At 38.3% G+C, this 26,332-nt stretch overlaps 2 protein-coding genes across 2 annotated transcripts in view; one reads left to right on the top strand and one right to left on the bottom strand.

Moving 5' to 3' along the window:
• CENPP (centromere protein P) overlaps positions 1-26,332 on the top strand; it is a 269,089-nt gene that overhangs the window by 120,948 nt on the left and 121,809 nt on the right. The window lies entirely within an intron of this gene.
• On the bottom strand, positions 669-26,332 carry ASPN (asporin). Its single transcript, XM_007969745.3, has 8 exons — positions 26,104-26,332; positions 18,514-18,796; positions 14,554-14,666; positions 10,195-10,408; positions 8,756-8,866; positions 4,293-4,386; positions 3,445-3,583; positions 669-1,132 (listed from the first exon to the last, which is right to left on the bottom strand). Exons 2-8 carry the CDS (start codon positions 18,767-18,769, stop codon positions 935-937), a joined length of 1,125 nt encoding a protein of 374 aa, XP_007967936.1. The 5' UTR covers positions 18,770-18,796; positions 26,104-26,332; the 3' UTR covers positions 669-934.

Here is a 26,332-nt window from a genome sequence, read left to right as displayed (position 1 = left end):
TCAATTATACTATATGTGTTTTTCAGAGTTACCCAGTCCATACGTATTTGAAGAGACAATTTGGTGTAGAATTGTTAGTGTCCAGGCTCTTCCAAGCAAGATCTTCCAAAGGGATATCCCAAAAATATTCCTTAGAGTTGAAGTGGCAATGTTATATAGCCTAACAATTTTCATACTATTAAAAGCTTATAATAGCTGATCATTAAAATGCAGGTTACAGATTTTATATAAACACTATACATTTTACAGAGATTTTTAAATCAGGTTATAATAATTAAAAAAAAAAAAAAAGCATTTGCTATAGCCCCAAACCAGCTCTTATGAGTAACATCTATCAAGTTGGTAATGAACATTTACTGAAGGCTTTAAGAAATTAGTTTTAAACATAAAGATGGACTCTAAGATATGATAAGATAATTTCAATAAGATTATATCAAATCATACTTCAAGATGATTAAAAATATTACAGTACTACCCAAGTTATTAAAGAATAAGAATAGTATAATGTACTCTTCGCATTACTGTCTTTGTTAATTGTTTTTCTAACAGCAAATGAAAGAGCTCAAATTTTGCTAAGTCAAGCATTCCATTTACAGTACAGTTCTTTTTAAAATATGCTTGATAACAAAGTGTTAAATACTGAATGTCTTACTTTTTTGTTATAAAGAAAAGAATGGTCAAGCATGAGATTTATGTAAGATCATTTGTACGCAAAAAGAAACTGCAGTAGATGCTTGTTTCTCTTAACCCTTATGTATCAATAGTTTGGCAAAATTCTGTTGAAATTTCTTGTCATAAAATGTCAGTGGACTTACCACTTGAGAATAGATATTTGCTTGTATATATAATACTACCATTATTAATAGAGTTCAAGTATTCCAAATGTAAGGATTTTTGAATCTTATATTAAATGGACATTACCAATTACTAATTATTACATTCCAAAGTTCCCAAGCTGAACACTCATTCTGCTCAAAACACAACGAAATGTTGCAGGTTGCATTTCCCAGTATTTCACTGGGTTGTTGAATAAACTTATTGCACTGTATAAAGATTTCTTCATCTTTGGCACTGTTGGACAGAAGTCATTTACTCCCACTCTTGCAATCGAATTAGAATGAAGGAAGATTATCTGTTGTAGTAGGAAAAAAGAAAGGATTAAAAATACCCAGTAAATGTAAACAGAAGATACTCTGTAGTCGCCATTTGTTTATGGGTTTATTCCTCTGTTTATTTTACATCGGCTTGAATGTATTTCCAGGTAAAGTAGATGTACTCACTTATGCATGTTAAATACCTATTATAACAACTCAAACTCATGTGTTGTACACAAAAGTGTTGGGGAAGGACTCCTGCCAAGGCCTAGAGCATGCCCAGCTAATTTTTGCATTTTTACTAGAGATGGGGTTTCATCATGTTGGCCAGACTGGTCTTGAACTTCTGACCTCAAGTGATCCGCCTTCCTTGGCCTCCCAAAATGCTGGGATTACAGGCATGAACCACTGTGCCTGGCTCTGCCTGGTCACATGGGTCACTGTCTCTGTCTCACTCCAGATAGATCAATAGATAGTAGGTAGATAGATAGATAGATAGATACATACATACATACATACATGCATGCATGCATACATACATAATGTTTACTTATATATAATACATATATACATATTTTTAAATATACATATATATGTGTATATATATGGTTACTTCAGTGCCATATTTACAATAATGAATTTAAAACATTAGAAATGATCAGAAGAATGAAATTTAATGCTGCAAGAATTAGGCTCACAATATGATTGTGAAGAATTATTAGCTGGCATTTTCTGTGACCAAAGGAGAATTTTTGTAAGTTGTTTTGTAGAAAGATCTATCAACATCTTAAATGCATAATTGTAATATAGCATCAGTAGTTGAAATCAATCTTGTGTACACCAGTGGACAAGTCACAATTTTATAGGCCATGTACATGTCTTTTTAAGTTAAATTCTTACTCAAAAAGTATGGTAAATAGAGGAACTTTCTTCATTCCCTTTAACAGCCCTTCTAATTCCTTCTTTGGCCTTTTTTGGTAACAGTGAGATTTCTGGGAAATAAAAGCCATCTATTTAACTGATAGCATTTTGGTATGCTGAAGAGCAGAAGCCTTTTGCTGGCCAAAGTGGGATATCTTCCCTGGCTGTTGTTACCTCTAGATTCTGCCTTTATGTCTTAGTAAGACTGATATGAGCCCAATCATGAAAAAATTCTAGGCATTGCTAAAACATTTAAGTTTGGTGTTCAGTCCCCCAGCTGCTCAATATCAGTGCAAGGTATAGTTTACCATAGTACTGATCTCACTGGGAATGAAAACCTGCTGGACATCAGTGTGTTTACTTTGTGGGCATTCACTGAAGTGTATGCTTATGACTTGTGTTCTTCTGTTTGTGTTATCATTCTGTTCATTTAATTAATGCTAGCAAGAGTATAGGTAGATTTAAGAGAGACCAGAAACTGGAAGCAGAGTTGTGGAGCAAATGAAGCAGAAATGACATCAGGGATGGGGCAGCTTGAGAGAGGACAGACTCAAGTTGTAGTCACCGGCTAAACAGACATCCAAATGCAGCATTTGGAAAAGTCAAAGCAAAAGTTGTCACCTTGAAATTAGCACCTGCCTATATTGCATTCATTTTGATGGTTTGTATCTCAAAGGAGTACAGTGAACGAAACTTGTTTAAAGATACATTGGAAAGAAATAGAGAAGAGGCAAAGTGGCTTGATGCCCAGTTTTGTTCTCAAGCTCCTTTGAAGATGAAAACTTTTGTTCTTGGGAAGATTTAAATCTTTATTAGATTCTCCGAGAAATCTGTGACCCCTCCCAGCCAGTTAAGAGTTGTCAAATTGGAAGGAAAAGATTTCTAATAATGAATAACAACAAACGACAAAATAGGAACTCATGATGCTCCAGATGGTGGCTTTAAATTGGTTATATACTGTATTCTGGTTGGAATGTTTTTTAAAAACATATACATGTCTATCCTGGCACCAGACTGAAAGCGAAAATAGCGGGAGCCTAATCCTCTTGCTGTGCCTTGAGAAATGTTTCCAGATCAAAAGAACATGTGACCCTACTCCATGTCCTCCTGACTAGTCCTGCCTCTGCAGAGCCATCCCTGCCCTAAAATCTGAAATTAACTGTGCCAGCGGCTTTGCCACAATGTCCTCAGCAGTTTCAACAGGAGAAACCAAAAGATGGAAATGGATCCTGAGCTTTCTTGTGACGCCGACGTAGAAACCATTCTCCTAAAGCTCTCCTACTTCTTAAAACACCTCATGCAACCTGGAGAGTCATTGTGTTTGAATCACCCTTGCTGCTTATTTGGTCTGTGCTTGAGGTATGCTAAAGTGTGTTATAAAAACTAAAGAAAATACTGATACCTACTGAACACAAGTAGAATGTTTTACCTGGAGGTATTTCAACTCTGGTAATCCTGAAGGGATTTTTTTTAGTTTATTGTTTTCCAAATGTATTTCTCTCACACGTGGTATGTTAGCAAGACTCCCATTTTCGATATCTGTGATTTTGTTGTTTCCTAGACCCAGCCTAAAAGTGATATAAAATGCATCAAGTCTTACACAGATAGTTAGGTGTGATAGAGTTAGCTGAAAACACCACAAACTAGTTAGAATATAAGCCTGTCCTATTTATATATATGTTCAGACAAAGATATTTCACGACTTTAAACCTATTTTCAGTATGTAACAACCATCTCCCAGTTTTGTCAGAAAATTCTTTAACCTAAATTTAACAAAAGGGAAATTTGAAAAGTCATTTTCTTCTTTTCACTTGATTTGCCGCTATCAGCAGAGGTGGTAATAATGTTGGTTCTTTTTTTTTTTTTTTTTTTTTTTTGAGACAGAGTCTCGCTCTGTTGCCTGGGCTTTAATAAAGTGGCATGATCTCGGCTCACTGCAAGCTCTGCCTCCTGGGTTCAAACGATTCTCCTGCCTCAGCCTCCTGAGTAGCTGGGATTACAGGCACCCTCCACCATGCCTGGCTAATTTTTGTTTTGCCATGTTGGCCAGGCTGGTCTCGAACTCTTGACCTTGTGATCCACCCGCCTTAGCCTCCTAAAGTGCTGGGATTACAGGCGTGAGCCACCTCACCCAGCCAATGGTGGTTCTTTCTAGTTTTCCCTTCACACACTCCAGTTCCAGCAGCAGCTGGCTAAACAGACAGTGATCTCTACCAGGGTCCCTGTGCACATTCTCCAGGAGGTATCATTCTAAGTTAAAATTTTGGGAATTTTTACCTTTGTAGTTCTTTGTATCGTTTAAAATCCTCAAGTTCCACTGTTGAAATTTTATTGTAATCTAAATGAAGCTCCAATAAAGTTGGTGGTAAGCCTAATAAGAAGAGAAAGATATATGTTAAGTCAAGTATAACCAAGCCCCATTGTCTATTTGTTTACTTTTCAAGTTTCAGATTATGGATTTAGGCAACTTTTTAGGTACTTTTTTTTTTTTTTTTTTTTTGAGACCGAGTTTCACTCTTGTTGCCTAGGATGGATTGCAGTGCTGCAGTATCGGCTTACTGCAACCTCCATCTCCCAGGTTCAAGCAGTTCTTCTGCCTCAGCCTCCTGAGTAGCTGGGATTACAGGTACGCACCACCATAACTGGCTAATTTTTTGTATTTCTTAGTAGAGATGGGGTTTCACCATGTTGGCCAGGCTGGTTTCGAACCCCTGACCTCAGGTGATCCACCCGCCTCGGCCTCCCAAAGTGCTGGGATTACAGGCTTGAGCCACCACACCCGGCCTGATACTTAGTATTTATTAACTTCTTATTATGGTAAAATTGTAACCATTCATAAAAATAGAAACTAGTATTAAGAACCACCATGCTCAGCTTCAACAGTTATCTCCATTTTTCCTATCTTGTTTCATCTCCTCTATTAATTATTTATTGACTTGTTTATCTGTTTTTATTTTGCCACATTTCTTTTGCTGGAGTATTTAAAGTCAAATCTTATACATAATGTCATTTCATCTATAAAATCTTCAACTGGATGTCTGTAACTGATAAGGTCATCTTGTTGTTTTTTTTCTTTAACATAACCACCCTGTTAATATCACATCTAACAAAATTAATAAATTGTTTACTGTCATTTAATATCGTAAAGTTTCCCCAGTTGTCTCAAATATGTCATTTTATAGTTGATTTTTTCAAGTTAGGATTAAATGAAGTTTACAGAATACATTTGTTTCTTATCGCTCTTGAAATCTCTCTTAATGTACAACATACTCCCTCCTTTTTTCTCCCTCTTCTGTTGATTTATTTCTATATTATTTATTTGTTTGAGACACTCCTTTTGTGGATTTGGCTGACAACTTCCATGTAATATCATTTATCAGAATCCTTTACCTTCTTCCTGTGCCCTGGTAGTCAGATCCAGAGATGCATTCAGATAGAAGTAAATCAACCTTTCACCTGAAGGTCTTAGCATTCATGCACGATTGTTGCCTAGATCCATTCTCTCATTAGGAATTGGAAAATGGTGACTTCCTGATGTCATTCTTTATGGATTTATTAGTTGGAACTTTTCTCTAAAGAATTTTCTTTCATTAATTATTTGGTTACTTTGTAAGATTATTTTTATAGAAAAGGCAGCAAAACTTGATTGTTTCAAGTAATGAATTCATGCAATGCCCAGAGGTGACCAGTTAAGGTTTTTTGTGTTTTTTTTTTTTAACACGATTATAAACATGGATTTTTACTCTGTTTGATATGTTCAAGTCATTGCAGTATTTATTCTTCCTTTTCTTTTCTTTTTTCTTTTTCTTTTCTTTTTCTTTTTTTTTTTTTTTTTTTTTGTGGCAGGGTCTCACTCCGTCACCCAGGCTGGAGTGTAGTAGCACAGTCACACAGTCTTGGCTCACTGCAACCTCCACCTCCCAGGTTCAACTGATTCTCTTGCCTCAGCCTCCCAAGTAGCTGGGACTACAGGCGTGCACCACCATACCCAGCTAATTTTTGCATTTTTAGTAGAGATGGGGTTTCATCATGTTGGCCAGACTGGTCTTGAACTCCTGATCTCAAGTGATCTGCCTGCCTTGGCCTCCCAAAATGCTGAGATTACAGGCATGAACCACTGTGCCTGGCTCTGTTCTTTCAATTAGCAGTAGTTTTCTGTAAACTAAGTGTATCTGTAGTACCCCCGCACATGGCAGGTGCCCAGTGAATAATTATTCCTTCTCTTCTCATGGGGGCATATCCTGACCCCCACTCTCCCCAGATGAACTGAAGCTGGAATAAAAGGGACTGACCAGAAGGTCCCGTCAAACCTGATTTTGTTAGCCCTATATACAAAGTATTATTTGTTAACCCAAGTATCTGGTTAGCTAGCTGGAAAATGCTTTCCTTGTTTCAACTCTTGATGAAATATTTCCTTTCTATATTAGCAATAAAGACTGATGAAGATAATTGAAACATCCTTATGAATAGCAATAATAGTCTTCATGACTGAATTTATTTTGATAACAGAATCTACTTTGAATTTTAAAATAAATAAACTAGGGAGCAGAAAAATAATTATTCTAAACCGAGAAGGTTCTAATTTCTTGAATTGTGATTAATTGAGCTTAATTGTATTTATGGAATGATTATATGGACCCTCCAGTATGTAAATAAAGGTTCTGTCCTCAAAGACATTATATTCTAATCAAGCAGATCCATCATACATACAAAAATCACTGGAAAAATAACTGATGCAATGTGTCAGCCTGTTCTAGAATAGGTTGTACAAAGTCAGAAGAGAGAAATCTCTGGGAGAGGACTTGTAGAAGTTGAGGGAACTGTTGTGTCCCTTAGGAAATGAGGAAGGTGGGTAACCAGAGAGAAGAGTCAAGTGTAGCCTCTGGGGTAAACGAGCAGAGGTGTGAATTTGGCAGAAGCTCAGTAACTGCTGACAAATGTTAGCACACTTTTGTACCGGAATTTCTATTCCCACCCTGTCTTCACACAGGTCTCCCTTCTTCCCCACACAGTGTCATTATGCAGTAGAACTTCCTGAACGAATAGGAAAGAAGACATTTTCTTCCTGTCCACATGATAACTTGTTGGGTCTGGTGAGGACCCTCAGGATATCTACATCCTTTCATCTTGCCACAGAGGGTAATATTGACTGGATTATGCCACACAGGCAGTCAGCTTTCACAGGTTAGTGAATTCTGAATGTCAAAGGGATTTGAAGGAATAGTTATTTAAGTTGAGAGATTTGATTCCAATTTAAATTTCTAAAGATTCCTTTTGGCTTTGAAAGAATCTTGAAAACTTCATGAGAAGTTAAACCTTTACTTTTAAGATACCCTTTAAAATATAAAGAGAATTTTGCAGTGTAGGAAAGTCTTCTGGTGTGAACATAAAGAATGGCCATGCCAGGAAATGCGGCCTGGAACAGCACCTCCCTCCTCCAGCCCTGTAGGCTGCCCTCCTCATGTCCCTCTACCTTCTTTTCCTTGTCTTCACTCTCCTTTACTGGATGTCAGCTTCCAGCATATGAAAGGGATTTTATATGTTTAACTTATTGGATAGCATTTGCATTTTTTGTTGCTTTTCTAAAATGGAAAGGTAAATGTAACATTTTTGGTTTCTTGTAGAAAAACATCCACCTCCTTTAAAGCTAGACTAAGATGGTTTTTTGGATTGGTATAGTTCTGAATTAAACTGTTGTGTTCCTGGATAGAAAAATTATCTTTCCTCTTTTACTTTAGATGATCTTTAGGTGACCTAAGTAAAAAGTCACCTCTTGATTAATAATAACAGCTTTACTATATCTTTTAAATTATCTGTGTATGTTTGTTTTATTGATCTTCTGGGTCAGCTGAGTAGATTAGAGGGGGTTGTGATGAAGTTACTGCTTTAACTCATGGATACTGAAAGACAGTTGTTGGAAAGTAAAAATATGTTGTTAATCATAGGGGTTATTTTTGACCCAGTTAGTCATCAAAGCAAAGAGAGTATGTGCCCTTGTTGGGAATAAGGAAAGCAAGACTTTGAGCAAGAGTTCCAAGAAAGGCAATCCTATGCAGCTAATCATCAGACAGGGAGCTTGGAAGTAATGGGTTAGAACACTGGCCATCTGGCAGACTTAAGGAGCATTCTACTTGAGGTGCTAGCCTTGGGTCACACAAAGCCATGATAAAGAGCACAGTGCTCATCTTGGTAATGATTATGTCACAGGTGGTCACTTCCTATCTGCTGGATGTTGTCCCCAAACCTTTCTGTGTATTGGTCCATTAATCTTCACGGTATACCTGGGAAGAAGCTGGATGCCATTCCTGCCAGAGCTAGGGGCTGCCCAGTCTGGCCTCATAGGCTCCACCTCAAACTGCGGCTAAATGCCTGGGGACAGGGTCTCTTGCCCCATCTATCTTTCTCCGCTTTCTTCCGTATAGATTTCCCACCTCTAACAGGTACTTCACAGAATGACAGGTATAAATGAGTAAATGTCAGGAAAGAGAAGGAAAATGAAACATTCATTGCTTCTTAGTGTTTATTCTTAGTGGAGTAAAAAAAAATTATGGCTTAATTCTGTCAGGAAAAAAAAGCACTACATATGGCATTTTATGTGTGTGTAGACTACATTGACCAGATTTACTGGTGCAAGGATTTCTAGTTGCAGTGTATACTGCACAGTTTCCAATATTAGATTTAATCGTTACTGAAAGGTGACAACTTTAAAATACCATATCTTAGATAAAGTAAATACAAACCTTTAGGAACTGAGGTCAGTTTTGCTTCTGCAATTCTGATATGGAACACCGTCACCCCTTCAAATGCCCCTGGCTCTATCCCATTATTATCAAGAGGGTTTGCACTCATTTCTGTCGGAGGAGAATGACATGACTTAGCACATATAGGTTGTATATAAAGGAAATTTGCAGTACAGAGAGACACATCCCAAGAATGAATATCCCAAGAAGCGTGACCTTCGTCTAGGCTCATTCTCACTCAGTATATCTGCTTCTGTCTATCTACTGTCCTTTCTGTCAGCAACAGAAAAATACTGCTTTGTATTATGTAAACTGGAATATATGAGCAGTTCACTATTATTCACTTTGAATTACCAAATCAGTGACATTTTCACTCTCCTCCAACCATGAGCACAATTAAGGTTTTTTTATTATAATAGTGCATCAAAAAAGATCATCCTTCATATAATCCAAAATGCTTACATTTTTCTGTGTACATTTTTGTGTCTTAAACTTTTTAAAATTGTAAGTCAATTATAAATTATTGTTTTGTTAGCAGAAATATAACTTTGAAGAAATGCCAGTAAGTGAGGCCAGGCACTTGGTTGAATTAAATGAATAAATGAATTAGTATTATTGGTTATGAATTTTGAATGGATATTATAGGGAGATGGCATGGTTATATGATGGGTGTTAGAAATAAAATCAGGTAAAGTTTTAAATATAAGACAAAAAATTCCTCACATCGATAATCTTAAAGCAGATAACCAAATGTTAGGTGCACATTCTAAATAATATCCGAACTAATTTTATATATTATATTTGAGTAGCTTATGCAATACATTAAAAATACTACCTTTAAATTAAATAAGAATAATTTATATTTTATTAATTAGGGTCTGGTCAGAAACAGAAACCACGCTAAGTCTTTCAAAGGAGGTTCTTTTTTTTTGAAATGGAGTTTCGCTCTGTCACCCAGGCTGGAGTGCAGTGGCACAATCTCGGCTCACTGCAACCTCCGCCTCCTGGGATCAAGCAATTCTCCTGCCTCAGCCTCCCGAGTAGCTGAGATTACAGGTGCCCATCACCATGCCTGGCTAATTTTTGTATTTTCAGTAGAGACGGGGTTTTACCATGTTGGCCACGCTAGTCTCAAACTCCTGACCTCAGGTGATCCGCCCGCCTTGGCCTCCCAAAGTGCTGGGATTACAGGCGTGAGCCACCAAGCCTGGCCTCAAAGGAGGTTCTTGAGGAAAAGAGAGACAGTATTACAAAGGTCATATTTTCTTTAAGTGCTAAAAATTTTGTTGGACATTTTAATTGATTTATAAATGGCTTATCTAGGCAAAGATTATTATATTCAAACATTAATTTTGGAAATTATTCTTAATAGTGGCGATAAAGTGTTCTACATCTGTTTGTTATAATTTCAAGATGTCCCATTCATTTGAAAAACTTACCTAAAACATGTAAAGCATTCATTCCTTTGAATGTGTCCTTTTGTATTTTCTTAACTTTATTTTCATGAATTCTGAGTTCTGCTAATGATTTGGGAAGATTAAGTGGTATTTCACTTAGTTGATTGTGGGACAAATATAGCCTTCGCAACTTCTTTGTGGTTAGAAAGGCTTTTGGGTGAATCTTTGTTAGCTTGTTGTTGTTCAGGATCAGACCCTTGATCAAGCATAGAAAGTGACACAATATTAGGAAGTGGATTTAATTTACCAGTATTCTACAGTGATTAGCCAATCATGGAAATCAGTATAATTTATATCATTGGTGTACTAGATCACCCATGTAAAAAATTTCCCAGCCCAATCTAAGTTTTAAAAAAATTTTTACTAATGAGTTAGAAAAGTGCAGAGCTTTAATAATTAATGTTGTGCCATTGGTTTAGATAGAAGTGCATCTTTTAAATCTTTGAATAGATAACACATTCATATGGTTAAGGCTTCAGCCTCTACTCAGCCTCCTTTTCCCTTCAGGGAAGTGACCAACGATATTATCTTTATCTTATCTTAAAATCTATTTACCCTACAAAACTATGTTTAGTGCGCACCAAATATACTTTTGCATGATTTTGTCTACTTTGAAAACCTCACTTCTTTCATATTTACTAATGTTTACCATTTCTCCCAGAACAGAGACCTAAAAGGAAAAAACTCCTACAAAGTACCTTCAGCATTCTGGCATATTTTACATATTGGGGAGATAGTAATGGATGCTGAGAAATGACTCAATCTCTTATCAGTGTTTTGGATATTTCTCAGGGCAATAAGACAGCATCCTCCAGAGGGGGTCTGGTAACTCCAGAGAGTAAAAAGAGCTCGTACCAGTGTGAGTGTGCTCTCTGCTACCAAGTCCTTGCAACATGTCCAAGGGTGAGTGGCTGCTTGGGTGACCAACCATCTCAGTCTGCCCAGATCATGAGATTATGGGATGTGGGGATTTCAGAACCAAAACTGGGAATGTCCTAGGCAAACTGGGACATGTTGGTAACACTGATAACGATTTGCATTGCAAAATGAACATAGCTCAGTTCTTTACTCATTGCCAGATTATTCAGAGAGAATTTTCTATGTTTACCAAGAACGATGACAGGTCACTGAGCGTCTTCAGGACCTTTCTGTCCCTCTTTACCAATCCAGGTCATCTGATTTTCTCAAGGAGCAGCTCTAGATTCATTCATTTTATGATTTTGTTCTCAAATTCATTTCACAAAAATCTCCCTTTGTTTCCAGACTGGAAAAATATGCCTCACTGGTATTACTCACATTGTTGTTGTTTTTCCATGGCAGAAATACACATTTTGGTTGCTCAGTAAACTCCTTTTATCTGCACGTTTCCTCATCTCACTCTTGGCCCTTTGTGCTTTCCTTTTCTCACCCTCCGGAAATTCCAGATAGATCACTATTGCTAAAAGTTTCACCAAGAAAGGGTAAGCCTAGGAGAAGAGGTGAAACTACATTTTGTTACCAACTGGTAAAATATCCTCGTTTCTGAGTGTGTGATGCCAACTGAAAGTATCTTCTCTTTTCCTTTGGTTACACTGAAAAATGAGGCGAGGGGAATTTAACAACTTGGTGGATGATCGAGATGGTTTGTGAATCCTCTCTTGACTCCATGAGGTAAATTTAGCTGGAATGATTACTCTCCTTTTAGTGAAGAGGAAATGCATAAAGTGAAGAAAGGTGACTTGCCTGTGCCATCCAACAAGTGAGGGTTAGAGAGGCCCCACCACAAAGTGAACCTGTGCGTCAGTGAGATCCAAGTCTAGTGCATTGGGCTTTTGTTAGTTTGTTTTTCCTGATTAAAACATGCAGTTGTTGGAACTGTGTAAAAGGAAGGAAAAGTAATACAAAACTGTGTAAGAGGTTTTGCGCAGGACTAGTAAGAGCCGCGCCACACGGTGGACTGCCCTGCATGGTGAGCTGGCTAAGTGATCCAGTTAAACTGCACTCTCAGTGCCGACTTGGTGGTCACAGAGCCTCTTCATCATTAACAAACAGTGTAAGGACAGAAGATGAGAAGAGCCTAGCCATTCAGTAGTAGGACAGTGATTCATGCCACATGTATCTGATAATGGCTGGAAGTGAGCTGGGAGGGCTGTGAATGTGTTCAGTGATTTTGCTCTGACTGTATCATTCTTTGTGTAAGAACCCGAGTGCCAAATAAGCAGCTAAAACATAACACAGAGAATTTGTAGAATGTCTAAAATATAGTTTGAGTCTCTTAAAAGACATATATAAGGTGATATTATAATTATATAAATGTTTTGTAATTATATGGTATACCCACAATTCAAATACAAAGCATTTTATTCTTTTTTTAATACTTTTATATATTTTTTAAAGTACTTTAAAAAGTGATTTACATTAGTACACCCGGTCAGTCGGGTCAGTCTGCTAATAGTAGCTTGGCAGTAATACTACTTAACAGCTGGGGGCTTCCCCACCATTGCTCTGTACCTGACATGCATTTCTCAGAGAAAATCAAGTAGGTCTAAGAAAGATCCTGATACCTTTTAGTTTCTCATTTCCTGGTGAATAACAAGAATACATATGAGCTAAGTCCCTGGAATGCTCCTAAAATTAGGATTTAAAACTTTCATAGCCCCAGTATTAAATATGCCATTAGTTATTATTCTTGTGGTAATCTAAGCTGAAAAGGGGTTGAAGAAGTGGTAAACACATCAACAGGCTGTATCTCCAACTTCTGATGGTAGAATAATGGCCTTGCCATTCTCCCAAAGATTCTGTGGCCTAAAGTTAGTGGGTGGACTGGGTGAATCCTCAGCGGAATCCATTGTGTCATTTCTGATTGTCTTAGTGTTTTAGTGAGACCTAACTTATAAATATACACTCTTCTAGTTGCTCTTTTATATTGATGTGGAGCCTTACCAGATCTGAGCTGCCTGCACACTTTGAAAGTGAAAACAGCAGACAAGGTGCTGGCTACCTGACAGTGCAGTGTGAGAGTTGGATTTTGCAGGGAGGCTTAATGTGAGGATTGAGCATCCCTCAGTCTGCCTTAAGTATGATGAGCATACATGCCTCGATCCCAGGGTGACATGGAGGAAGGGATGGGCCAGAGGGTCCGCTGCACTGACCCAGGGTGACAGGGAGGCTTGGTGACCCCTCATCTCTCAGCCACAGGAACAGAGCCAGGCCTGCATGGTAGCAAGGGGCTAGTATGGTTATGGTATTTTCTACCCTGTTCTCTTAGTTTTAGCTTACTTAGAGATGACAGACTTTAAATTTGCTTTCTCCAGCACAGCCTGAGAGTGTGGGGAAATGGCCTGGAATAGCCAGGCCTGGCTTACCACCTCAGATGATACAGAACCACAGCTCTTCCTCTAACACCACGCCGGAGTCAGTGAGGCAGGAGCTGTGCTGAGGGAAGGTGGTGATACTTCCACAGCTGTGGCGGGGGAAATGAGGCGCTCCTCCAAACCCAATTTCAGACTAAGTCAGAAATTTTACTTGCTAAAATCTAGAAACTTCAAAATGGTTTTTTGGTTTGTTTTTGTTTTCGAGACAGGGTCTTACTGTGTCACCCAGGCTGGAGTGCAGTGGCATAGTCACAGCTCACTGCAACCTCTACCTCCCAGTTAAGACTACATGCACCACCACCATGCCAACTAATTTTATATTTTTTAAAGAGGTGGAGTCTTGTTATGTTGCCCAGGCTGATCTCGAACTCTTGGGCTCAAGTGATCCACCCGCCTCAGCCTCCCAAAGTGCTGGGATTATAGGCATGAGCCACCACACCCAGCCCAAAATGTTAAACGTGGAAGTAGCAATCTTTTAAATCCTAGAATATTAAAATGATACTAATATAGTAAAGAAAAATTATTTTCCTCTTTAAAGATCCAATAAAGAAGCCATACGTGTATATATTAATCAATCAGATATATTCTGTGTGCTGCTGTTAGAGATTTGTGGTGTCTATACACGTTTGGGTAGAGATTTCTTACACTGTTTGCTAATGATTGCTGTAAGTAATTGTTTTCTTGTTCATTTTAATGTATAGTGACTGTTACTACCTGAATAGATTGTAAGCTTATTTGAGGACCATTAAGCTCAGCCCACTGCCTTTTACATGGCTATTATTTAATAAACATCCATTGAATTAGACTATTAATTGAATGAAATCTGTAATTTTTAATTGACTAGAACCCTGTTGAATGCAGGGATTTTTGTCATTCTTTACATACAGAAAAGTAGTATAATTAATCATTATAGCAAAGATTATATAATTAATAATTATAGCAAAGAGTTTTCACTTAAATATTTGAAAGTATGAGGATATATTCTTACATAAAGCGAAGTGAGTCCTTTAAAATCATTTTCTTTGATTTCCTTAATTTTATTGTTTTGAAGATCAACCATTCGAGTATCAAATGGAATGTTGGTTGGGACTGAGGTCAAACCTTAGAAAGAAACAAACATATTATATAGTAGAGAATCATGCTGAAGATGAGATTACTAATATGGTAGAAACACATTTTTTTAAACCCATGATTATCATCAAGTTACACATGATTTAACAGTCATAACAGATGACTAAAAAAACATTGTTTTGGGGGAAGACCTCAGGACCTTTTTGAGTAACTTACTAATTTTTACAAGGTGTCTAGATTAGTATAGCTGTCACCACTCATCCCCTCTAAGGTGGAATAAAAGGAGATAAATTGGAGCTGCCCTGGTGGCTGTGAGAAGGTGATCAACCACTGAGGTGCAGCTTCTGTTGATGTACCTTTGGCTGAGGAATATTAGCTTTCTTTGCAAATTTTCAGGCTGTTATAGTGCTAAATTGGAGCATATGGGTCTTGATAATTTTTCCTTCTTTCTTTTTTTTTTTTTTTTGAGATGGAGTCTCGCTCTGTTGCCCAGGTTGGAGTGCAGTGGTGTGATCTCGGCTCACTGCAACCTCCACCTCCCGGGTTTGAGCAGTTCTTCTGCCTTAGCCTCCTGAGTAGCTGGGATTACAGGCGTGTGCCACCACGCCTGGCTAATTTTTGTATTTTTAGTAGAGACGGGGTTTCACTATGTTGGTCAAGCTGGTCTCAGAGTCCTGACCTCACGATCCGCCCGACTGGGCCTCCCAAAGTCCTGGGATTACAGTTGTGAACCCCTGTGCCCGGCCGGATCTTGATCATTTTAAGAAGCCTTAGAAAGTTGTGTTTAGAAAATAGAAAAATTAGATTTCTTTCATGTATATTACCAAAAACTTTGCCACCCATTTCCTTTAATTAATTCCTCTAATTAGTTGTAAATTCTTTGATTTCCACATGCTGATTCATACCTAATTCTTTTTTTTTTTTTTTTTCTTGAGACAGTCTTGCTCTGTCGCCCTGGCTGGAGTGCAGTGGCACCATCTCAGCTCACTGCAACCTCTGCCTCCTGGGTTCTAGTAATTCTCCTGTCTTAGCCTCCCGAGTAGCTAGGATGTGTACCACCATGCCTGGCTAATTGTTGTATTTTTAGTAGACACAGCGTTTTGTCATGTTGGCCAGGCTAGTCTCGAACTCCTGGACTCAAGTTATCCTCCTGCCTTGGCCTAGATGTCAGTACACTTTTGATAGAACCATCCTCACTCCTGAAGTATAGTCATACATTTAATAGCCAAAAATTGAAGAATTGAAAATCTAGTATTTGAATATCAACATTCTATCCTACAGCTCTGTGTACTTTTCCTTTCCATACTTTAAAATTGGCCAGGCGTGGTGGCTCACACCTGTAATCCCAGCACTTTGGGAGGCCAAGGTGGGTGGATCACTTGAGGTCAGGAGTTGTAAGACCAGCCTGACCAACATGGTGAAACCCCGTCTCTACTAAAAATACAAAAATTAGCTGGGCCTTGCTACACATGCCTGTAGTCCCAGCTACTTGGGAGGCTGAGGCAGGAGAATCGCTTAAACCCAGGAGGCAGAGGTTGCAGCGAGCCAAGATAGTGCCATTGCACTCCAACCTGGGTGACAGGGTGGGACTCTGTCTCAAAAATAATAATAATAATAAAACAGGCCGGGCGCCGTGGCTCACGCCTGTAATCCCAGCACTTTCGGAGGCCGAGGCAGGCGAATCATGAGGTCAGGAGATCGAGACCATCATGGCTAACACGATGAAACCCCATCTCTACTAAAAAATACAAAAAAATTAGCCGGGCGTGGTGGCAGGCATCTATAGTCCCAGATACTCGGGAGGCTGAGGCAGGAGAATGGCATGAACCTGGGAGGCGGAGCTTGCAGTGAGCCGAGATCGCACCACTGCACTCCAGCCTGGGCGACAGAGCAAGACTCTGTCTCGAAAAACAAAAGTAATAATAATAATAATAATAAAATAAAATTGACACTCAAGAAATTTAACTCTATATGGGAAGAATAGGGGGTTAACTTGATAAATTAGCAAGGTAGAGGGGCAGTTCTGTTTGTTAGAATAGATTTATTTTGCCATTTTTATGAACACAGGAAATTATTTTGGTTTTAAAAAACGAAGTGGAAGTCTTATAGGAAACTGGAGGTTCTGCAGAAGGAATCCTCCTGGTAACACAGATTTTGACAAACCTACTCCTGCCCTGCCCCTGTTGAAACTGAAGTTCTGAAAAGAGTTTCATCTCCTGAGGGAGGAAGAGTGATAAGGGCCCAGACCCTTTTTATGGTCATGTTTTGGGGGAGGTAGGGTGGTTGCGGCAGCATGCTGATGGCATGTCTGACTGTCACAGATATCCTTAGGTGGATTTTGTTTACTAGAGTTTTTTCAAAGCTAAATGTTCGGGAGACTGTGTGATGGGAACACCAGATTCCTGCCATGAGGTAGGTTGGGCTTCTCAGGTCTTCGGTGACAAGTGTGTACTGGAGCAGTTTTATGCAATGTCTCATCCAGGGTCTAAATGTTGGAAGCGTATGACTGCTCTGCCGTGGCACATATGGAGGCTAGCACGTGGGGGTGGTCTGCGCTAAAGATAAATGTGTCCTTATTCGCCATCTTACCAGAACCAACCCAGTTTACATCTAGTGGAGTCATAGCAGATACACATATTTTTATCTGGAATTTTGACTTACAAGTGCTTTAACATGCACCCATTCTGCAAACTGATAGCAGGTAATGTTTTTTCTTGTCTGAGATGCAGTTTAATACAATAGTATGTTCTCGTATTCCCTGACTAACCTCGTCTCGCACCCACCATCTGTCTCAGCTTCTGCATTTCTTGTGCCTGCTGCTCTTTCCACAGTCATTCTGCATGAACAAGTTTTCTCAAACAGTACTTGCATCTTAATCTCTTTCTCATGAGAATTCCATAGGTAAAGCGTAAGACCCATTTCTTTCCTAGCCTATTTCATTAGACTTTACTAGTAAGTCTAGCTCATATTAGTCTCCCCTTTTCCTGAATGCTTTTTGTTCGCCTCTCATTTTGTCATATAATGACAAACTTCATTAAGGTCTCTAGAGTAGATTATTATAAGCTTTAACTCTTGCCATGAATGCTATGGCAGTAGGAAGCAAGTCTAATGCTTTTCAAGACATCTGCTCATATAGACTCATGAAGTGACCCTGCTGGGCCATCAGCCCCTGAGTGGGAGTTGTGTGCCAAACCTTGACCTCCACAGTGGGGTCAGTCTCAGCTGTCTCCTCTTGGAAATAACTGAGGGCAACAACTCTTGATATGCATTGCCATCATGTCCCCTCCCTGAACAGGGCATGGGTGTGCTCTTGAGTGCTCCTTCATTAGAAGTATTAAAGAAAATACTCAGCAAAGAATTATAAATTTTAAAAAGACTTTATCCACTTTTCTCTTAGGCAGTTTTAAACCCACATTGTTAAAAAGCAAATAAAGCATTATCTTTAAAAGGTCTAGATTAGAGATTTCACAAGCTTTCTGTAACTCGTTTCATTGTTCTAGACACGCAGCTTATTTTGTTATCATGGAGTTTTACTTAAAAGTACAGTCTCAACCTGCTAACACCCTGAGATAGAGCTGCATGTGATGTCCATTCTCTCTAAAGGGAATTAAAATTAAATGCTTTGATTTAATTGGGGAAGAGAAGGAAATGTTCTATGTACAACATTCCCTTAGTTTTCCTCTGATTTTCTTAATTTTAAAAATAAGTTTGGATGTACTTTGAGGTTTGCTGTACTTTCCACCTGAAAACTTAAATGAAAAAAATCTTGTACAATCAGTGAGATTATTTTTGAAATTTCTGTGAAGACTTTTTCCATCCTTCAAATTGTCAGAATAGCATTATTATTCTTCAAAACAAAATTGGCTTATATTCTTACCTAAATCTGAGCAATGTACAACTCGTGAATAGCACTGACATCCAAATGGACACATTGGAAACAGATCAAATGGGAAAAAAGGGATTCTTGGCTCTCTTGTTGGAAAAAGAGAGTTGTCCTCCTCCTCCTCATCATCATCATCATCTGTGTCTTCCATATCCTTCAGCATCATATTCTTCAGTGCCATGTGTGAAGGGCTAAAGAAGGGTTTGGCAGAGCACAAACCCAGGAATAATAGGAGCACATACTCCTTCATGGTGTCTTAGTGTAGATCGGTCTAGGACTAAACAGAAATTGGATATTAAGTTTAAATGGATATAATTCCTGCATATATACATTACTCAGTTCCGGCAAGAGTGCAATGAAATGACATTTTTATCCATTGCTTAGCTAATGTGAGAGTAAATTTATAAAGATTTTTGGAAGACAATTCAGCAATGTGCATTGGGAACTCTAAAAGTATCTCTGTTTTTCAGATAGTAATTTTACTTTTTGGAATGTAGTCTCAGGAAACATTTCTAAAGTGCACAAAGATGTTCATCACAGAAGTATAATAGCAGAAATATTTGAGACAATTATAATGGTTAAAGGGGAATAGTAAAATAAAAGAGTATATTTATTCCATGAAATATTTTGGAACCCACAAAATGCTTGCAAAGACATTTTAAAATATGAGATATATCTTTTGTGAAATAAAAAAAAGCAAATACAAAAAATCCGTAAACTGTATACTTACAAACACTTGGAAACAAACAAAAAGAAACCTGGCAGGAATATACCTGATTGATGATAAACTTTGGTTACTAGAACCATAGATGACTTGTGTTTTCCTTTAACTTTCATAATGAGCAATGAGTATTACCTTTATAATGAAAAAGCTAATAAACATTTTAAAAACAGAAACAGATTATCTTACCTAACTCTGTATTCCCAAAATCTTTCTATTGCCTTAATGTATTCAGTGTCCCTGAAGGAGGAGTGTCTTCATTGTCTCCTTAGACAACATCTGGAATTTTTCCTTAACTGATTTCTCTCCACCTTTCCCAACCTCACTCTCATAGTTGGTCACTTTTTCCACAATTGGTATATTTTTCCTTCTAATCTTTTCCATTGTCTAATATTTGATCCAAACTGTCTGATGTCCAGACTGTTCTTTCTTACTCGTCTTTCCACTGAGTTCTGTTTGTTTGTTTTGTTTTTGGGGGGCCAGGTTGTTTTCAGCTGCATTTTTAAAATGCACACAAAACAGAACTATACAAATGAGAACCTTCAGAGCATAGATTTATTGCCATATTTACATATCATAATTTTTAAATTGTCATCTGTGAAATGTGTATATTCTTTAAAAATTTCAAAAATTAAAAACATGAAATTATTCAAAATAGATGCATCCTAGAGATGCTCGCTGGTGAAACTGAGTCCTGGCAAGAGGGCATCCACTCACCACCACAGCAGAGGGCTCCGCAGACCCTAACAGTCCACCAGGCTACAGTCACCTAAATAGTCCACCAGGCCTGCCATTGCCCGCCGTTGCCCAAGTGCCAGAGAGCAGCTGAGCTGCAAAAGACTTACATAATCAGCTGGGATTGGCCCAGCCTCAGGAAGACCTACCCCTCCAAATCCCAACTGGTTACAATTTCCCAGAACCAAAAAATCAGCTTCAACATCTCTCCATGGGCCTGCTTTTTCCTGGATTTAAAAATCAAGAATGAATTCATTAACTTAATTAATATCTTCATTTATATGTGGTATGTCTTTTTTGATCACCAGACAAGGGCTAGAATGTCCTACTGTCATTAGTTATTAACCTGATGATTATTTAATTCCTCATATGCTCCAAAAATCTGAATGGTGGCATGAACATTTGCCCACTGGGTAGCTGGATGGCACTGGTCAGGTATGTGTGATATTCCTGTGATAATCCACACTAATACTAGGAAACAGCTTACAGGACAGATCTGAGAATGGCAAGAGTTTTTTATATTTTAATAATCCTATCCTGATTCCCATTTCAAAACTAACCCTAGCCTCCCATCTGTACACTACTTTGTGGAGGTGTCAATTCAGATGTTATTCTAGACTCATCCCTCATAGGAAATGAGGTGTAAAGAGCTTAAGTGACTTGCCCAAAGTCACCTACCAAATATAAATGGAGCCAGAGCTAGGGCTCATGTGTCCCAACTCCCTGTTCTGTGCTGCCTTCTGCTCCGGCTCATGTTGGGGGACTCAGTTGTTTTATCCAGAAATCTCGTGGCTTCATGGGCATACTCTGTCATTTCTTGTTATCTAACCAGTATACAAATTCCTGTCCTGTGTACGTCTGTGCATAAAGAAGCACCTGTGTAGCTTGGACTGGAAGATAGAGAATAGAATGATTGTGAGGTCAGATTTGTGCAGTACAGGGTGAGAGATTGTGCCGGCAACACAGGGTTCAGTGGCTTCTGCTGGAGAGCCCCAGGTGGAAATCACCAACTGTGGCTGACCACTGTTCTGTAGCAGGTGTGGGGTGTCCCTGCTGGCAGGCAGGTTGATATTTCGTATTCCAGTCATCCTGGGAATCCTGTATGGGGTCCTGGTAAAGGTTACTGGGGGCTTCCTTTTCAATATCACTTTGTCCCTGGCACATTGTCTCTGTGCCTTGGCTGGCTGTCTAACTTTGACTCATTATGTGTTTTGACTTAGGGCTGTTGTGTGGCTCCTGACTCCTTAAGGTTTAGTGCCCAGCTTTGCCTCAACCTTCAAAATACTCATTCCCTAGAAAAGTCAGCTCTTGGTCCTTAGCTAAATCAAAGTTGGCCCCAATTCCAGTTTATTCTGTAACATTCTTGCATTACAGCTCTGTCTTCTAGGTGCACAGCTGCCCTTGACCTTGTCTGACCTTGGCAACAAGAAGCTATAGAATTATCATGTCATTTGAGGTCCTGTTTCTGGCTTTCTTTAAGGTTGCTGGAGTTATTCAGTGGGCATTTACCAAGCACCCACTGTACCCCAGGCAGTGTCACTTGTCAGAATTCTGAATCTCTTAAAGTAGAGCACACCTTCCTCCCCATCCTCTTCTCTCCCTCACTTCCCTACTCAAAAATAAAAAACCTACAACTCCTGATCAACTACTGTCAGGTAAATATGAGATCATAAAGTTAACACTTGAATGTCAGGTGCATTAATGGAAAAACTAAAAAATAAAATGCCTAGATTAGTAAATAGGCAATGTAAACCTTATATACTGTGACTTATGGGGTAGGAATAGGGGTGTGGAGCTTTAACACTAGAAGTGTGGTACCCAGAGCTTTGAAAGTAGAATTCTTCACCATGTCTGTCTACGTATAACCCTCAGTTTACTGTTTGAGACCAATAGAACTAAAGACATTTATAAAAATATATATTCACATGAAAAAAAGATTGAAATAGAATATACAAACCTGGTAAGAGGGATAATGGGATTATAAGCAAAGCATTTTTTTTTCCTATGCATAGTTTTTAAATTTTGTTGCTTTTAAAATATTTTAAATGTCAGTCCACCAACAGAATTTTCTTTGCTTTATTTCTGCATATACTGCTGTCTTTTCCTACCACTTTTGGTAGGAGTTGGTATAATCAAAGGTTTCCCATACACACTATTCTCACCTATCTCTACCCAAAAGTCAAACAATAGCACCTACTTGGAAAATTGTTTTGGGATTCACAATTTCTTGAGGCTTAATCATATTTGTTCTGGTCAATGGGAAATGAAGATTTTGATAAGGTTATTTTTTAAGTTGGTTGATTGTTCTTTTTTGTTTGTTTTTTGGGTTTTTTGTTTGTTTGTTTGAGATGGAGTCACTCTGTCGCTCAGGCCTGGAGTACAGTTGTACCATCTTGGCTCACTGCAACCTCCACATCCCAGGTTCAAGTGATCCTCCCACCTCAGCCTCCCAAGTAGCTGGGATAACAGGCATGTGCCCTCATGCCTGGCTAATTTTTTGTATTTTTGTAGAGATGGGGTTTCACCATGTTGGCCAGGCAGGTCTTGAACTCCTGACCTTAAGTGATCCACCCATCTTGGCCTCCCAAAGTATGCCACTGTGTGAGCCACTGCACCCAGCCTGATTGTTTTAGTTTAAGCATTTTCCCATAGAATCTTTGAACTATATGGACTTTATGTTCCCAGTCTGGACCGGAAAAACCTATTTAACAGATAATATATCCAAAATGCAGAAACCAAAAACTATGGAACTTAAAAAAAAAAATGTAAAACACCAGGAATGTGTTAGAGATCCAAAGTGGGGTGCCAAGAACACATCGTGGTGTTCCTTGTGGCCTGGCAGTGGGAGCAAGGACTGGCCTTGGCTCCTTTGCACACCACATAATGGTTTCCCAGATGCCTTCAGCCTCGTGCCACCATCAAAAGAGGCTTCCACATTACTAAGTTGAGGTTCAGGATGAGGAACGGGATCACGTGTGAGGAGCAGAACTGACAGTTGAGAGGACAAGGAGAAGGTACACAGGGCAGGGAAGGCAGGGAGTGGAACAGTAGTGGGCCTGCTTTTTTCCACATCCCCGCCTCAGGGCTGCTGACCAGCCCCCCAGTGGCATCAGGAGAAGCATTGTCTGTCCTCTTTTCTTAGACTGATAAGTGACTGCCTTTAATCAAAACTGAGGTAAAATGAAAATATGAAATGGAGACTTCTGCCTGCAAGTTTTAGGCAGTAGCATTATCTGTAGTTGTTGGGAAGCATTCCATTTGCTGAGCAGTGGAGGCAGCCATTTTTATATAGCAGTTGGGCCCTTTCCTGGAGAGTAAGAGATGGAGACCTTTGAAACAGGAGTTCTTCCTGGTGGTGAAGGTTCCAGAACATTCTGGAACAGGGAGCATATCCACGCTGCTTGAATAACTCCAGGGAGAGGATACTGCCTCAAGGCAGCATCTTCCACAGTTGCCCATCCGTGGCTGTTAGGAAAGATTTTATATGGAAACTCAAAAATGCCTTCTGGAGAATTCATTTCTCTCTGCTAGTTCTGTCTTTTGTTAGCCTTATACAATTAATCTAATCTTTTGCATTCTTGTATCCTGGTTGCTTGCAAAGAAAAAAGGCCAACCTTGATTCCATGAGGAATTTGTTATTTACACGCTTTACCTGAGTCTCTTGCTGGGTCTCTTCCACCACTTTGTTAATAAGTACAAGTTAAGGATAGGTCCTAAACCTCCCCCAGTTCAGTGTGCAACTGTTTACCAATAGGAAAATAATGGAATGTCTAGGAGGGAAACCTAGATAGCAGTATTTTTTCTTATTATTCAGAAAGAATGTAGAGAATATTATATGTCATTTAAAATGATATGACTTTTGCTTGTTTTGAGTTTATGAATGTTTTATTAGTTTTATTCTGTTTTATTAGTTTTGGCAGTATTCAGATTATTCTATTTTTAAAACCTTTAAAAATATTAAATCTTCTTCTCAGGAATACTCAATATTTCCCTGATTTAGACCAGTTTTGCCAGTGTTTTCCACTCATGGAAAGCTGTGGATTTTGGTTTCAAGTCTTTCTTAATCAGAATACTATTTGGAGTATTCTTCCAGTGCTACTGCTGTTACTAATAAATCATAGCAGCCTAGAGCTAAGAGAGGCCTTTGAGACCTTCCTCCCACGGCCGTCTTTTACTGAGAAAAAGCTGAGGCAATGAGTGTCCAGAGCTGGCTGGAGGTGGTGGAGCTGAGGGCTGGCCTCCTCACTGCTTGTTGGTTGTGCCTTCCACTAGACTGCATGTCCTCCTAAATGGATTTTAATCTCATAGTTTTCCAGACAGTAAACAGACTTTCCTCTGGAAAAGCCTAGTTAAGGAGGTTTGGCCAAGGTCTTAAAAGAGTTCATAACATATGGACTGAAAATATAGCTTAAGAAGCACATAAGCTTTCTTTTTTCCATTTAACTGGTCTACAAACTTAGAATGGAAAGTTTGTCTAAGTGAAATGGTATTTCCTCTCAGACACTATTATTAGGTAAATAAGTCACTGTGCTTTTAAATCCCATGTTTAAAGGCCCGCTTGGCAACTTTTCCCTTGGTTTAAACATGCCTATCTGTTCACAGGTACCAGTAGCAGATTTCAGTATATAAATGTGATGTAACATACTCCATATATTTCACAGAAGGAATCCAAACCAAATTCAGATATAATCAAGGCACAGCCTTGTAAGCTAACAAATGAGTTAGAAGTCCAAGCATGCATTTGGAAACTTATTCACAGTACCATTTGTTCGTGGATACTGACAAAGGTAGCACTTTCCTTAAAAAGCAGTTAATTTTACCTTAGAAGTATAACTAGCATTCTGACGAAGCATTCTGGCTGTTTTTCCTTTTATACTAATTTTTCCCTTCACTAATTTTTCCATATGTCTAGCAACCAAGCTACTGTCTTAAAAAACAAAATCTCCTCCCTCTCCATTTTTATGATGTTTCCCACGGTGCTTCAAGACTTGTAAAGTTAATCGTTTTTGTCTCAAACCTCAGATCAGTTATCAGAATATTTGTTTTTAATTGAGTAGTTAGTTGTAACAGAAGACTATATATCCTCTGTTCTTTCCACTACTACACTATACTCCTTAATGCCAAAAAACAAACTAAAAACATCAGGATCCTTTCATGTGGGTGGGCTTGTGCTTGATTTTTCTTTCTTTTTTTATTTCTTTCTTTTAACAACTTGATTCTTGGATTTAAACAACTTTATTTTTAGGGAAATATAACCCCCTCAGGTTCTTTATGACTCAGTCCCTACACCATGTGGCCGCTGTTTCTTGGGTGCCACACCTCTGAATAGATTAACATGAAAGAATGCTGTGCACTATTTAGGTTACTAGGGAGTAGAATATTGAATGCATTGCTTAAATTTTTTAATCTAAAATTTAATCCAAAATTTACTTTGAGAGGGGACAAAGGAAATCTTTGAAAGTGTTAAATTCTGACTGTATATATGCTGTGAAAATTTCCTAATCTTTCATATTGAATATAGTGCTAGCTGAACTATTGCTAATAAGTATTCTTTCTTGGAATTGTATAGATTTCCATTTAAACTTTTCAGTGCCATTTCATTATAATAAGGAAGACATTTATCAAGGAAAAATATGAATATTCAAATGTATAAGTAAAAATGACGTTTCAGTAATTCACACATTTTAAATACACATTAGACAATATTTTAAATATTGAAAAATATATTTACTGTTTCATTTAATATAGCTGTGATATCCCCAAACTTCATGATCATTATTGTAGCAATGTTATTTTCCTAGATAAACACACAAGATGTTTATTTAAATGACTTTTAAAATCAATCATGTTAACATTTATGATAAAGCATAATGACAGGTTTTCACTTAGCTGGAAAAAAAAGTCACATAATTATATTTAAAATAAATTCATTATAGATAAGACATAAAACTAGAATAATTTTAGGTACAAATTTAGGTTTATATTTAAATGCTGATTTTTAAGAAATTATAGAGATAAGCTTTGGACTTTATCATATGATTTATAAGCATTTATTAATAACATTAATGTCTCCTTAGTACTGACTATAAAGTATACATTGGTACATGTAAGATAGACATGAAACATACCTGTCAGAAGAGAGTAGTCCTCCTAAAAGTAGAAGTTATCCACCATGTACTACTTATCTATAATGTAAATGTTCTCAGACACTGTGTAAGAAGAAAAGATGAAGAGGTATTACATTTAAAAGAAAAAAAACACCCTTCAACACAGTCCTGGTGTGGCTGCACCCTGGGTGATACTGGAATAAACTGCTCCCACAGATTAGTCCATGTTAGTACTGAGGAGCAAGATTAA

The sequence above is a fragment of the Chlorocebus sabaeus genome, chromosome 12 (assembly GCF_047675955.1).
Source record: "Chlorocebus sabaeus isolate Y175 chromosome 12, mChlSab1.0.hap1, whole genome shotgun sequence".
Classification (NCBI taxonomy): domain Eukaryota; kingdom Metazoa; phylum Chordata; class Mammalia; order Primates; family Cercopithecidae; genus Chlorocebus; species Chlorocebus sabaeus.
The sequence above is the reverse complement of the archived record's forward strand: the minus strand, read 5'-3'. Positions and strand labels throughout refer to the sequence as shown.